The following is an 11,276-nucleotide window of genomic DNA, read 5'->3' as shown; positions in this document are numbered from 1 at the left end:
CCTTTTTTTTGTTTTTTGAAATAGCATAACTTGAATTTACATTTAGAAACCAAGCAGACAAGACAGCAAACGAGATGTAAGGGAGATTTCAAGCAGATCAACACAGTTCATTGGGGTCCCAGTTCGAATGCTTGGCGGGGTTGCTATTAAGCAAGCCATCAAGGCAACAGGAACTTGGAAGTGCTTGATTTCCAGCCTGATCTTATTCTTGTGGAATGATGATGAGAGTAAAGGAGAAGTGTTGTATTCCAAGACTGAGGATTGAAACAGAACAAAGCACTCAAGGAAATCGTAAACAGATATATGAAAAATTGAGAATTTATGGGACATGAATGTGGGTGATAAATGGTGGATGGATGAATACAAACTAGATGTTATGCTACCCTAACTAAATAGAAAGAGAGAGGGGAAAATACCTATTCTGGGACTATTCGGAGGTCTAAGAGGAGGAGGGAGGGAGGTTTGAGTTCTGGTTTGATTATAATCTCTTGAGGATGGCTTCGGTGTATTGCTGTATAAGAGAAGACGGAGTGATGGAGACCTCAGTTTGATTTCATCATCCGCGTTTCCGGCTGTGCCCAAGAATAAAGTCGAGAAAGGGGGGGATGCTTACCTGAGTTGAAGCTTTGCCGCCCAAATCGCCGGTGATGTGTTTACCTTCGGCGATCGTCTGTAGAAAGAGAGATAAGATAAGATGAGAAGAGGATCGACAGAGAGGGGATGGATCGAAGACGGACCTCGAGGGTTGCTTTTTCGATCCGATCGGCGTACTGGGCGAGGTTCATGTGACGCAACATCATCAAGGAGCTGAGCAGCAAGGCAGTCGGGTTGGCCTTGCCTTGTCCGGCGATATCCGGTGCCGAGCCATGGACGGCCTCGAAGATCGACGCATCCCGTCCGATGTTTCCTGACGGTGTCAGTCCTAATCCTCCGATCAGACCGGCACACATATCACTCAGGATGTCACCGTACAACTAGCCACACGAAACAGGAGGGTCTAGGTTAATGATACCCTGTGCGGAAGACTTTTCTGATAGTATGGACGCACGTTTGGCATGACCATCACTCGGTCCGAATACGGTGCAGGGTTCTGGACGATCCTCAGACAGACCCGGTCGAGGATATCCTCGTCGTACTTGATATCGGGGAAGTCTTGCTTGACCCGACGACAAGCCTGGAGGAACATCCCATCGGACATCTTCCTATTTTCACACACATTAATCACAGCCGGTCAATTTCTTCCCCCCCCCAAAAAAAAGGGAGTGCGGGTCTGGATAGGACTCACATGATCGAGGCTTTGTGGACGGCCGTGACATGGGGCCGCTTGTTGAGACGGGCGTATTGGAATGCGTATCGGGCTACTCGCTCGGAGGCGTCCATGGTGATCAGTTTGATGGATTGAACGACGCCATCGACGACCTGTGAAGTATGGGGATCTTTAGTATAGAGAGTGAGGGTGGCTCGGTTGGGAGACGGACCTCATGTTCGATGCCCGAGTATTCGCCCTCGGTGTTCTCACGGATGAGGACGCTGTTGACGTCGTCGTAGGGAGTTTTGAAGCCGACGATCGAGCGACAGGGCCTGACGTTAGCGAAGAGTTTGAAGGTGCGACGGAGGGTGAGGTTGAGGGAGACGTGGCCCTTTCCGATGGGGGTGGCGAGGGGCCCCTTGAGGGCGACGGTGGTTTGGTGGATGGAGTCGATCGCCTCCTGGGGGATTGTCGATCGGCCGTCGACGATGACCGGGGTGACGTCGCGCTCCTCCCAGGTGATGGGCACCTTGGCGGCGGCGTAGATGGCCTTGACGGACTCTGAGATCTCGGGGCCGATGCCGTCGCCGGGTATGAGGGTGACCTTGTAGGTCTGGTCGGGCAGCTTGAAGCCTTTGAACACGCCCGCCTCGGCGGACGCGGGCTTGTTCTCGCTCGCGGCGGCCGAGCTGGCGAAGGTCTTTGGGTGGGCTTGGTAGCGTGCGATCGACTGGGAGGAGGCTCTGAGGCCGCGGGCGAGGGTGATCATGCTGGCTGGGGGTTGTGTCCTGTAGTGTTGTTGGTTGTGGGGTGGTTGCTGGCTGGGCTCGGGAGTATTGTGTATGGGTTTATGTATGCCACGGGAGCACCCGAAAGGCGCACTTCGGGAAGACCGGGGAAGTGCTCAAGTGCATCTCGCCGGCACTCCGTCGGAGCCTGTCGGAGCCTGGATTTTCTACGCAGCCGCAGTCCACGTGGGGACACCCGGTCCGCCCCGGCCAGCTGCCCAGCCGAGCCCGCCCAGACAGCCGGCGGCTGACATAAGCACAATCCCACACATACCATATCCCCCCCGCCCCAGCAGCCCAGCGCCAGACCCCCCCCCCCACCACACACACGCCGCCATGAACACGCCCATCAGCCGCATCCAGCTGCTCGCCAAGGCCGCCAGCCGAGCCTTCGTAAGTCAGCCCTCCACTAGCGCCGTGCCCACCCGCTGACCAGAGTAACTCGCCCCCAAGTCTACCAACCATCCGACCCACGCCACCGCTCTCGGCGTAGGCAGTCAGTCCCCTCTCGCTCCCCCCCCCATCGACATGCCCTGCTGACCCATCTTGCGCCCTTCCAGCACCCCGCATCTCCGCCCGAGCTCCAACCAAATACGGCGGCGTATACACAGTCACCCTGTCAGTCTCCATCCCACCATCCTCGGGCAGATCCACGAACCGCAAACTGATTTCCTACTTCGGCTGCAGCATCCCCGGCGATGGGATCGGGAAGGAGATCACGAGCTCGGTGAAGGAGATCTTCGAGCACACCAATGCCCCGATCGAGTCCGTCCAGTGCTCCCCTCCCCAAACACCACCCCCTCCACGCTGACCACCTTCCTTCACGCCAGGTTCGAGGAATTCAACATCTCCGGCGAGACGCTCGAGGACCAGGCCGTGTTCCAGCGCTCGATGGACAGCTTGCGCAGGAACCGCGTCGGCCTCAAAGGTCCGTCCATCCTGTCCACTCACCCAGCTTATCTCTCGCTCTCAACCATCCTGTCTTTTCTTTTCCTTTCTGGCTGCGTTCAGGTGTGCTCTATACCCCGTCCGATGACAAGGGCCATCCTTCCTGGAACGTCGCCATGCGTCAACAACTGGACATCTATGCCAGTATCTCTTGTGTGTTGCCTTCATCAAATCGTCCCCTTGTTCGAAAAAAGCAGGCTCATTGACTCTCTCTTGTTGTGGGATCTGATGGCCCGCCATAGTATGTAAGTCCGTCCCGGGCTATCCGACCCGCCACAAGGACGTCGATTTCGCGATCATCCGAGAGAACACGGAGGGCGAGTATTCCGGCCTAGAGCATTCATCGGTCCCAGGCGTAGTCGAGTCGTTGAAGATCATCACACGGACGAAGTGCGAGCGGATCGCCCGCTTCGCCTTCGACTTTGCCCTCAAGAACCACCGCAAACACGTCACCTGTGTCCACAAGGCTAACATCATGAAGCTCGCCGACGGCCTCTTCCTCGAGACTTGTCGCAAAGTCGCCAAGGAATACGAGCGCTCCGGAATCACTTTCAGCGACATGATCGTCGACAATGCCTCCATGCAACTCGTCGCTAAACCCCAACAGTTCGACGTCATGGTCATGCCCAACCTGTTCGTCCCCCCTACTCTCTCTATCTCTCTCTCTCTCTTCCACTTACGTCCACCAACACACTTACAATCTTTTTAGGTATGGGGCTATCGTCGCCAACATCGGTGCGGCTCTCGTCGGCGGACCGGGGATCGTTCCGGGGGCAAACATCGGCCGGGAGTTCGCGCTATTCGAGCCAGGCTGTCGACACGTAGCCAAGGACATCATGGTAAGCCCGGGGGGCATTTAACTGCGTCTGACCCGTCTCCGGCCGACTGAAGCTGTGGGATTGACAGGGCCAAGACGTGGCGAACCCGATCGCCATGGTGCTTTCCTCAACAATGATGCTCCGCCATCTCGGCCTCGACTTCCAAGCCGACTCGATCGCACGGGCCGTCTACACGATCATCGAGCAGGGCAAGATCCGCACCCCGGACATGGGCGGCAAGAACCACACCTCTGAAGTCACCCGTTGAGTCCCCCGTTCTCTCCCCCTTCTGTCTTGGCTACCCTTACTGACCCTCCCGCCCCACCTCTTGTTTTCTCAAGGCGCTATCATCGAGCAATTGAAGTAAACACTTCCTCCCCTCTCTTTTCTCCACATCATTCCCTCGAGATCTTTCATGTAACTAGTTTGCTCAAAGGAGTATATCCTCTTTGACATATTTGTTCTGCTTCGTATATGGTTATCCCTATTGATTCTTTTCATTCATCCGACCATCTCATTCCGCCATCTCATCACACACAACCCATCCTAGACTCCAAATATCATTTTCATCTTTCCAACTGGCTTTTTCTTCCGTCTCCTGCCTCCTTTTTTTCTATCAATAAATATGGATTGTTTGGTAAGGTATCATGTAGTTCCATCGATCATTCCATAATTCCCAACAGTTCAACCGATTCCGGATGATCTCGAATCTCCATCTCTCGCGCACTGTGTGGGAAAGAGCCAGCTAACAGTGCAAGACATCGGCCTGCAGAGAAAGCACCGATGGTCTAGGATTGGCGTCGCGCCTCAGACTGGAGACGCTGCTTCTCTCCTTGGAAGCTCTCCGCTCCCACCACACTCAGCGTCCAGCGCGTCAAGTGCGCTCTCAGGCAATCGAGAAGTCGCCAGGGGGAGAGAATGACTGCGCAGGCTGAGATATGACTCCCGTGGTCTGTCGCGACTCGCAACGGAGAAAAGCGGGATGTTGGATGCGGCGTCCGACTCGAGCTTAACACGAAGGAGGGGCTTACCTCTTAAAGTCACACCATTGGCCCGACAGACTCGAGAATTTCTGGCCAAAAAACACATATTTTCTTTTTTCAAAATGTTTTCCAAAATGCAGTTTTTAGTTTAAAAAAAAATTGGAGTCGACGGACTTGTAGCCTGCAATCTCCGCTTCCATTTCACAGTTTTTTTTACCTAGCCAACACACATAATTACTAGCCCACTCCACCTACTGTGAAGCGGTTCTGGAGAGGTGATCCAGCGGTTTTTGGGCCCAAAATTCAGAAAATCCCTGAGCCTGCGCAGGCTCAAAGGGGGGGGGATTGGGTGCAGAAATCTACCATGTAACAACATTTACAGGACGTTTCTCGCCAGGAGGGATGGATAGGGGGGAGAATAAGCTAAGAAGCTGGTGATTGTGATGGTGCCAAAGGCAAGGAGAGAATCGGCAGTCTAGAGGGTGACATTGGGGGAAAAGGGGGAGCATGGCATCCTCCCTGCCATTTGTCTTGATCCTGCAGGGCCAGACATGCGACTTGAGAGGCAAGTTCCTCCTTTGGAGGTCGCTATGCTCCCCCAAGGAGGGCACGCTTGTGTTAAGTTTGCGTCCAACTCCAAGGTGAAGAAACCCTCCTCAGCTCCGCCAGTCCACCTGACCCTGCCGGCCGTCTCTCAGACCTGTCCGGGTACTCCCTGATGTTTGTGGAGTATTGGGCGGGCTGCTCTTCATGCACTCTTGGAGACTCAAAACACTTCCGCGGGAAGCCAATACAAAACTGCGTCTAGACTGTCATCAGCTGTCCTCCACGTACGGCTTCTCCAAATGAGATGCACTGCACAACATTGCAACTGGGTTGGTTTGAACCGCTACCCTCCGCTGCCCTCCCTATGTACCCCCGTTGCTGCGTTTCCAGACTCAAACAATGTTCCCAAGCTGACAATGAATTCCCAGACGTTGTGGTCATTATTCCTGTGTTTGTAGGAGGAAAAATTCAAACTTTTATGTGTACTCACAAAACACCTCAAGATACGGCCAAATGGACATCAGAAATGGAATCTAGGACCAAAATAACCCCTAGTCACCCACTGAAACCACTCTCATATCTCTACCAGATCAGAAGATACGCAAATCATCCCTTTCACGCACCAGTCCGAGCGGGTTCACACACAGACTCAACCCTTGGCTACCATACTTGGCATAATGCATACGGCACATGAATTACCTTTCTTCCTTCCTTTTATCAGTCCTCACCTCCTATTTTCTCTTTGCATATGTTTGTTTTCCATTTGCATATCTTTGATCTTGGAAAATCCCTGTATGAATATATATGATCCTGTTTGCATATCAAAGGGACACATGGTAGATAGTCTAGCTAAATTACCTCAGTTGTACTTTCTCACCAGCCAAATTCCCTCAAAGCTGTTCCCTTGGAGCTAAATTCCCTCATCATTGTCTATATAAGGAGGCCTCTGCCTGCCAGTTGTTCCCTCCTCATGCCATCTGGCGGTCTATATTCACTACTCACTTAGCACCACTCATATTATCATCCATCCATATCACAGTTATCAGCTCTTATCACCACTCAGTTTCACATACCTTTCACACTTTATTTGAAATTTATATCACCACTCAGTCACACACCTTTCACCAGTAACCAGTCCCCGGTTCCACTCCTGGTTGAGCTTAGCTCCCTCTCACCCTCATCACTTCTCACTTTCTGAACTTATATACTGTAAGAGTCCGCTCTGGGACTCTTCACTGGGCGCTTATCAGGGTTGGCACGTTGGCTCGAAGCCAAGGAGAGACTTTTCTAGGAACCACTTATATTGCAAGAGCTAGCCCAGGAGAGAGGTTAGCTTCTCTCTCTAATACAACTGAAGATAAGGAAGAAGGAAAAATGCTCACCTAGCCCAGGAGAGAGGTTAGCTTCTCTCTGCTGAGCTAGGAGGGCGCGAGGATTCCGAGTCTAAGAGTCTGACGAGTGGATTATGTAATCCCTGCTTGTGAGGCCTCAAGGGGGGTCTCACAGTCTCCCCCCCTATAAGACAGAGGCGACAGTCGAACAGTATCGGCAGTGTTCACAGGAGACTCCAGAGTGTGAGTCGAGGCTGGTCGGAATCGTTTGATCTTGGAGATGTGGAAAACCGGGTGGCGTTTGTCGCCGTTTGGAAGATCCAGAGCAATGTTCTGACCGTTGTTGAAAAGTTTGGTGATGATGTAAGGACCCTCGAATCGGTCCTTCAACTTGTCGACGCCTCCTTGGTGTTTTCCTTGCCAATCAGCAGAATTCAGAAGAACAGGCGTGCCGATGGACAGAGGCGGGGGATCCGTACGATGTTTGTTATGTTGAACTGCCTGTCGAATCCGACTAGAACAAAGACTGTCCCGTGCTTCCGCCCAGACATCTTCTCGTAGCTTCAACCATTTATCGAGGGCCGGGAGATCGGGGAGAGTATCTGTAAGTGGGGCAGGACGGGTGGGGAAGAGGGACGGCCTACGGCCATACAAAAGCTCAAAGGGACTAAACCCCGTGGCAACGTTGGTAGCCGAGTTCAGCGCGTATTCGACAGCAGGAAGAGTCTCAAGTCATTTGCCCGGCCGTTTCGAGATAAAAGCACGTAAGACCTGTCCAATGGTCTTGTTTGATCGTTCGCTACGTCCGTCTGCTTGAGGATGAAACGAGGTTGTCATATGGAAACCAATGTTGAGCCTAGACATGAGAGCCTTCCAGAAACAAGAAGTCCAGGCTTTGTCGCGGTCGCTGATTATTGACGAGGGTGGCCCAAAACGAGTGATCCAGCCGTTGAAGAACCGGCTGGCGGTCTTTTCAGCAGTGTCTGTCTGGAGGACCGGAATAATTTGGACAAAACCTGACAGTCGGCATGTACAGGTCAGAATCATATCATAATGGGTCGCTTTCTTGAGAGGGCCAACAAAGTCGATGGCGATGTCCGTCAAAGGTTGTCGAGGGAAGGATGGCGTCAACATCTTGCCCGCAGGGGCCGTGGTAGGTGCTTTAGTGCGTTGGCAAGTCTCACATCGTTTGAGGAGTTGTCGAATTTCCGTTGACATCCGTGGCCAAAAAAAATCGCGGCAAAGTTCGTGTGTAGTCTTGAGAAATCCCAGATGGCCCAATCGGTGGTGAGCCTCGTTGATCAGCTTTCTCCGGAGCTCAAAATTTGCGGGAATGACGAGGCGGCCATCAATAAATAGCAGCCCATCTTCTTCCACGCAGTCTGTGCGAAGAGGTAGGGCATCGCGTAAGGCAATGCAGAACTGGTCGTGGGCATAACCAGTCAAGATAGAGTGTTTCAAGGTGGGGGAAATAGACAAACCAATCTCTGTCAACGCGGCCACACAGGCGATCTCCTGTTCTAACGGTTCATCCTCTGGGAGATCCTTCCTGGAGAGAGCGTCCGCGACGGAATTGTCCTCGCCTTGGATATAGTTAAAGTTCAGGTCGAAATCCGCAAGGAGCTCTGACCAACGCGCTTGTCGCTTACTAAGAGATCGTTGGCGTGGAAGATGTACGAGAGAGTGGTGGTCTGACATGACGTTGATCTTCATCCCCAGTAATAACATTCGCCATTTCTGTAATGCATGAACGACCGCGAGAAGTTCTTGTTTGTGTACCGGATAGTTACGTTCCGCCGGCGTCATCTGGTGGGATTCGTACGCAATGGGGGACGACTGCTTCCAATCCTTTCCTTGGAACAGCGCCGCGCCAAGTCCCGACCCGCTAGCATCCGTGAAAAGCCAGAGAGGATCGTCTGACTCATAGTCGACGTTCTTGAGGCATGGGAGGGTTGTCATGATCCGCTTAATGTTCTGGAATGCTGCCTCCTCTCGAGGTCCCCACTTGAATCCTTTAGCGTCTAGTTTCGAGCTCGTGAGAGGTGTGAGTGTACCCACATATTGTTGCAGTCCCCAGATGAACTTTTTCATCCACTGGACTGTACCGAGGAAACGTTTGACTCCCTTCGCTGATTGCGGGGAGGGCCAAGTCTTGATATCCGCGACCTTTTCATCGTCCGCCTCGATACCATCTGCTGAGATCCAATGGCCCAAGAACTTGACTCGGGTGCGGAATAGTTTGGTCTTTTTGGGGCTACAATACAAATTAGCAGCCCGGAGCTTGTGGAGAACCTTGCGAACGTGTTGTTTGTGTTCCGCGAATGAGTTGGAGAAAATGACAATGTCATCAAGATAGACGACACAAATATCGTTGATGAGGTCGCCAAGAGCTTCTTCGAGTCGAGCCTGGTGGGTTGCCGGGGCATTAGTGAGACCCATCGGCATGACAACCCACTCCATGAGTCCCCATGGGGTTTTTACTGCCGTTAGTGGTATGTCCTCCTCGCGCATGCGTGTTTGAAAAAACGCGTTGGTCTGATCAAGAATGGAAAAAAACTTTCCGGAAGCTACCAATCGGACCAGTTCGTCGACGTTAGGTAGAGGAGAACGGTCGCGGACCGTGAGGCTGTTGAGTTTGCGGTAATCGCATACCCATCGTGGTAAGGCTGTCGGGTCTTTCTTAGGAATGATCAAGCTCGGGGACGTGTATTGGCTGGTCGAGCGCCGGATCCGTCCTGCTTTGATGTGCTGGTCGAGCAGTACCCTCCACGCCGCGAGATGCTTGGGCGGATAGGGGAACTGACGTTCATTAATGACGGCGGCAGGATTGGTTAAGATAATCTTGTGGCAGGTTCGTGAAGCCGCATCCTGAATTTTCGCAGGAAAGGAAGGTCCGTTCGTCGGGCCAGATTCATCCAAATCCTCCGTTACCGCTGGTATGTCTTCTGGAAAGAGGTCGGCGAATTCTCGAAGAATCTGCTTCTCTGATGCCTCGCACGGATACTGATCTGTGATGGCGTCTACCGCGGCGGGTTCCAATGAAGCTGCGCGATAATCCGGGAAAGACAGACCGGATCTGGAACAAAATATAGACTGGTCTTCGACCAAAACTTGCAGGCCATGTCGATGCAGGAACGGCGTGCCTAGAATGAGATCAAAATCGCCGAGGACCGGGCCAACCCGCAGGGAAACGTCATCGAAGACCCTGACCGGTTGGATTGTCCGTAAAGATGTAGCAACGAAGTGAAGAATTGAGAGGGGTCTCGCTGTTCCATCCCCAAGCGCTAACCTGATTTGACTCGGCCTAGCAAGGGGGCAACGTTCGAGAAAAGATTCATCGACTGCCCGATCTGAAATAAGATCAATTTCGGATCCCGTGTCAATAAGAGCTCTGAAATAGTGTCCCTCGATTTGGAGTTCAATGATTACTCGCGCTGGTTTATTGGGGTTTAAGGAGGGATCGAGGTCGATGGAAGATTTGGGAGGTGACGAAGACGAGGACGAGGTCGAAGCCGAGTTGCTTGTAGCGGAAGACGAGGTCAAGGGATCCATCGCGAAAGGATCCATGAAAAGTGGTGTCAAGAAAAAAAAAGTGTAAGAGTCCGCTCTGGGACTCTTCACTGGGCGCTTATCAGAGTTGGCACGTTGGCTCAAAGCCAAGGAGAGACTTTTCTAGGAACCACTTATATTGCAAGAGCTAGCCCAGGAGAGAGGTTAGCTTCTCTCTCTAATACAACTGAAGATAAGGAAGAAGGAAAAATGCTCACCTAGCCCAGGAGAGAGGTTAGCTTCTCTCTGCTGAGCTAGGAGGGCGCGGGGATTCCGAGTCTAAGAGTCTGACGAGTGGATTATGTAATCCCTGCTTGTGAGGCCTCAAGGGGGGTCTCACATATACCCCCAGGCCAAGGACCTAGGTTCAAGCCCCACTTGAGACATCAAGTCACCGTCACCTATTTCATACATCAGTAACCCATCTACCTCGGACACCGACAACAATCCTCTTATATATCTCATCCTTGAACATGTCCTATCACAAAATAAATTGCCAAGCTTACCTTGGTGGTCTTGTTTTCTGATATACAGAAAGGCAGAGCTTGCACCTCATCCATACCTTTTGCCATTCAGCAAAAGGGTCTCACGACACCTTTTGAGTCTTACAAGGGAGTCCCCAACGTGATTGGATTACCGTATAATTGGATTGTGGAACAAAGTCAACCAAATTAGTCGAATACTCAAATAAGAAGAAAGAACAACAAATCTATCAGCCACTACTGTCATTTAAATAAACGGAAAACTCAGTTACTCTGAAGATCAACTAGTCTACTGAAAAAGACTATCCAGCGACGAAAAAGACTCAACATCTCTGAAGAATAAAGATTTAACAACGAACCAGTACTGAAGGACGTATCTTGAAGAAAGCAGCCAGTTATATACCAGAAGACGGAAGATTGCCAAAGGATTTGGATAACTAGGATCCTGTTATAAGAAGAGAACGTTGGAGCACCACTCAAAGGAAGCGGACGATTAGAAGTTCGGAAGAAAGGTTATTGCACCTGAAGAAGCCGGACAGACATAGACTCTGGATAATTGTATACTGTTAGAAGAACCCTCCC

General features: G+C 51.9%; 2 protein-coding genes across 2 annotated transcripts; one reads left to right on the top strand and one right to left on the bottom strand.

Moving 5' to 3' along the window:
- Positions 1-478: 478 nt before the first annotated feature.
- Positions 479-2,018, bottom strand: PtA15_4A65 (uncharacterized protein; the record flags this gene model as incomplete). The annotated part of the gene is made up of 6 exons (XM_053168566.1): positions 479-511; positions 614-670; positions 738-974; positions 1,049-1,202; positions 1,286-1,419; positions 1,479-2,018. The coding sequence occupies 6 exons, from the start codon at positions 2,016-2,018 to the stop codon at positions 479-481; spliced, it is 1,155 nt and encodes a 384-aa protein (XP_053019172.1).
- Positions 2,019-2,373: 355 nt separating this feature from the next.
- PtA15_4A64 (uncharacterized protein) lies at positions 2,374-4,170 on the top strand (the record flags this gene model as incomplete). Its single annotated transcript, XM_053168555.1, has 10 exons — positions 2,374-2,430; positions 2,491-2,533; positions 2,598-2,655; positions 2,725-2,802; positions 2,868-2,965; positions 3,049-3,138; positions 3,228-3,618; positions 3,695-3,824; positions 3,892-4,066; positions 4,145-4,170. The coding sequence occupies 10 exons, from the start codon at positions 2,374-2,376 to the stop codon at positions 4,168-4,170; spliced, it is 1,146 nt and encodes a 381-aa protein (XP_053019171.1).
- Positions 4,171-11,276: the final 7,106 nt, after the last annotated feature.

This window comes from Puccinia triticina, chromosome 4A (assembly GCF_026914185.1).
Source record: "Puccinia triticina chromosome 4A, complete sequence".
Lineage (NCBI taxonomy): Eukaryota > Fungi > Basidiomycota > Pucciniomycetes > Pucciniales > Pucciniaceae > Puccinia > Puccinia triticina.
The sequence above is the reverse complement of the archived record's forward strand: the minus strand, read 5'-3'. Positions and strand labels throughout refer to the sequence as shown.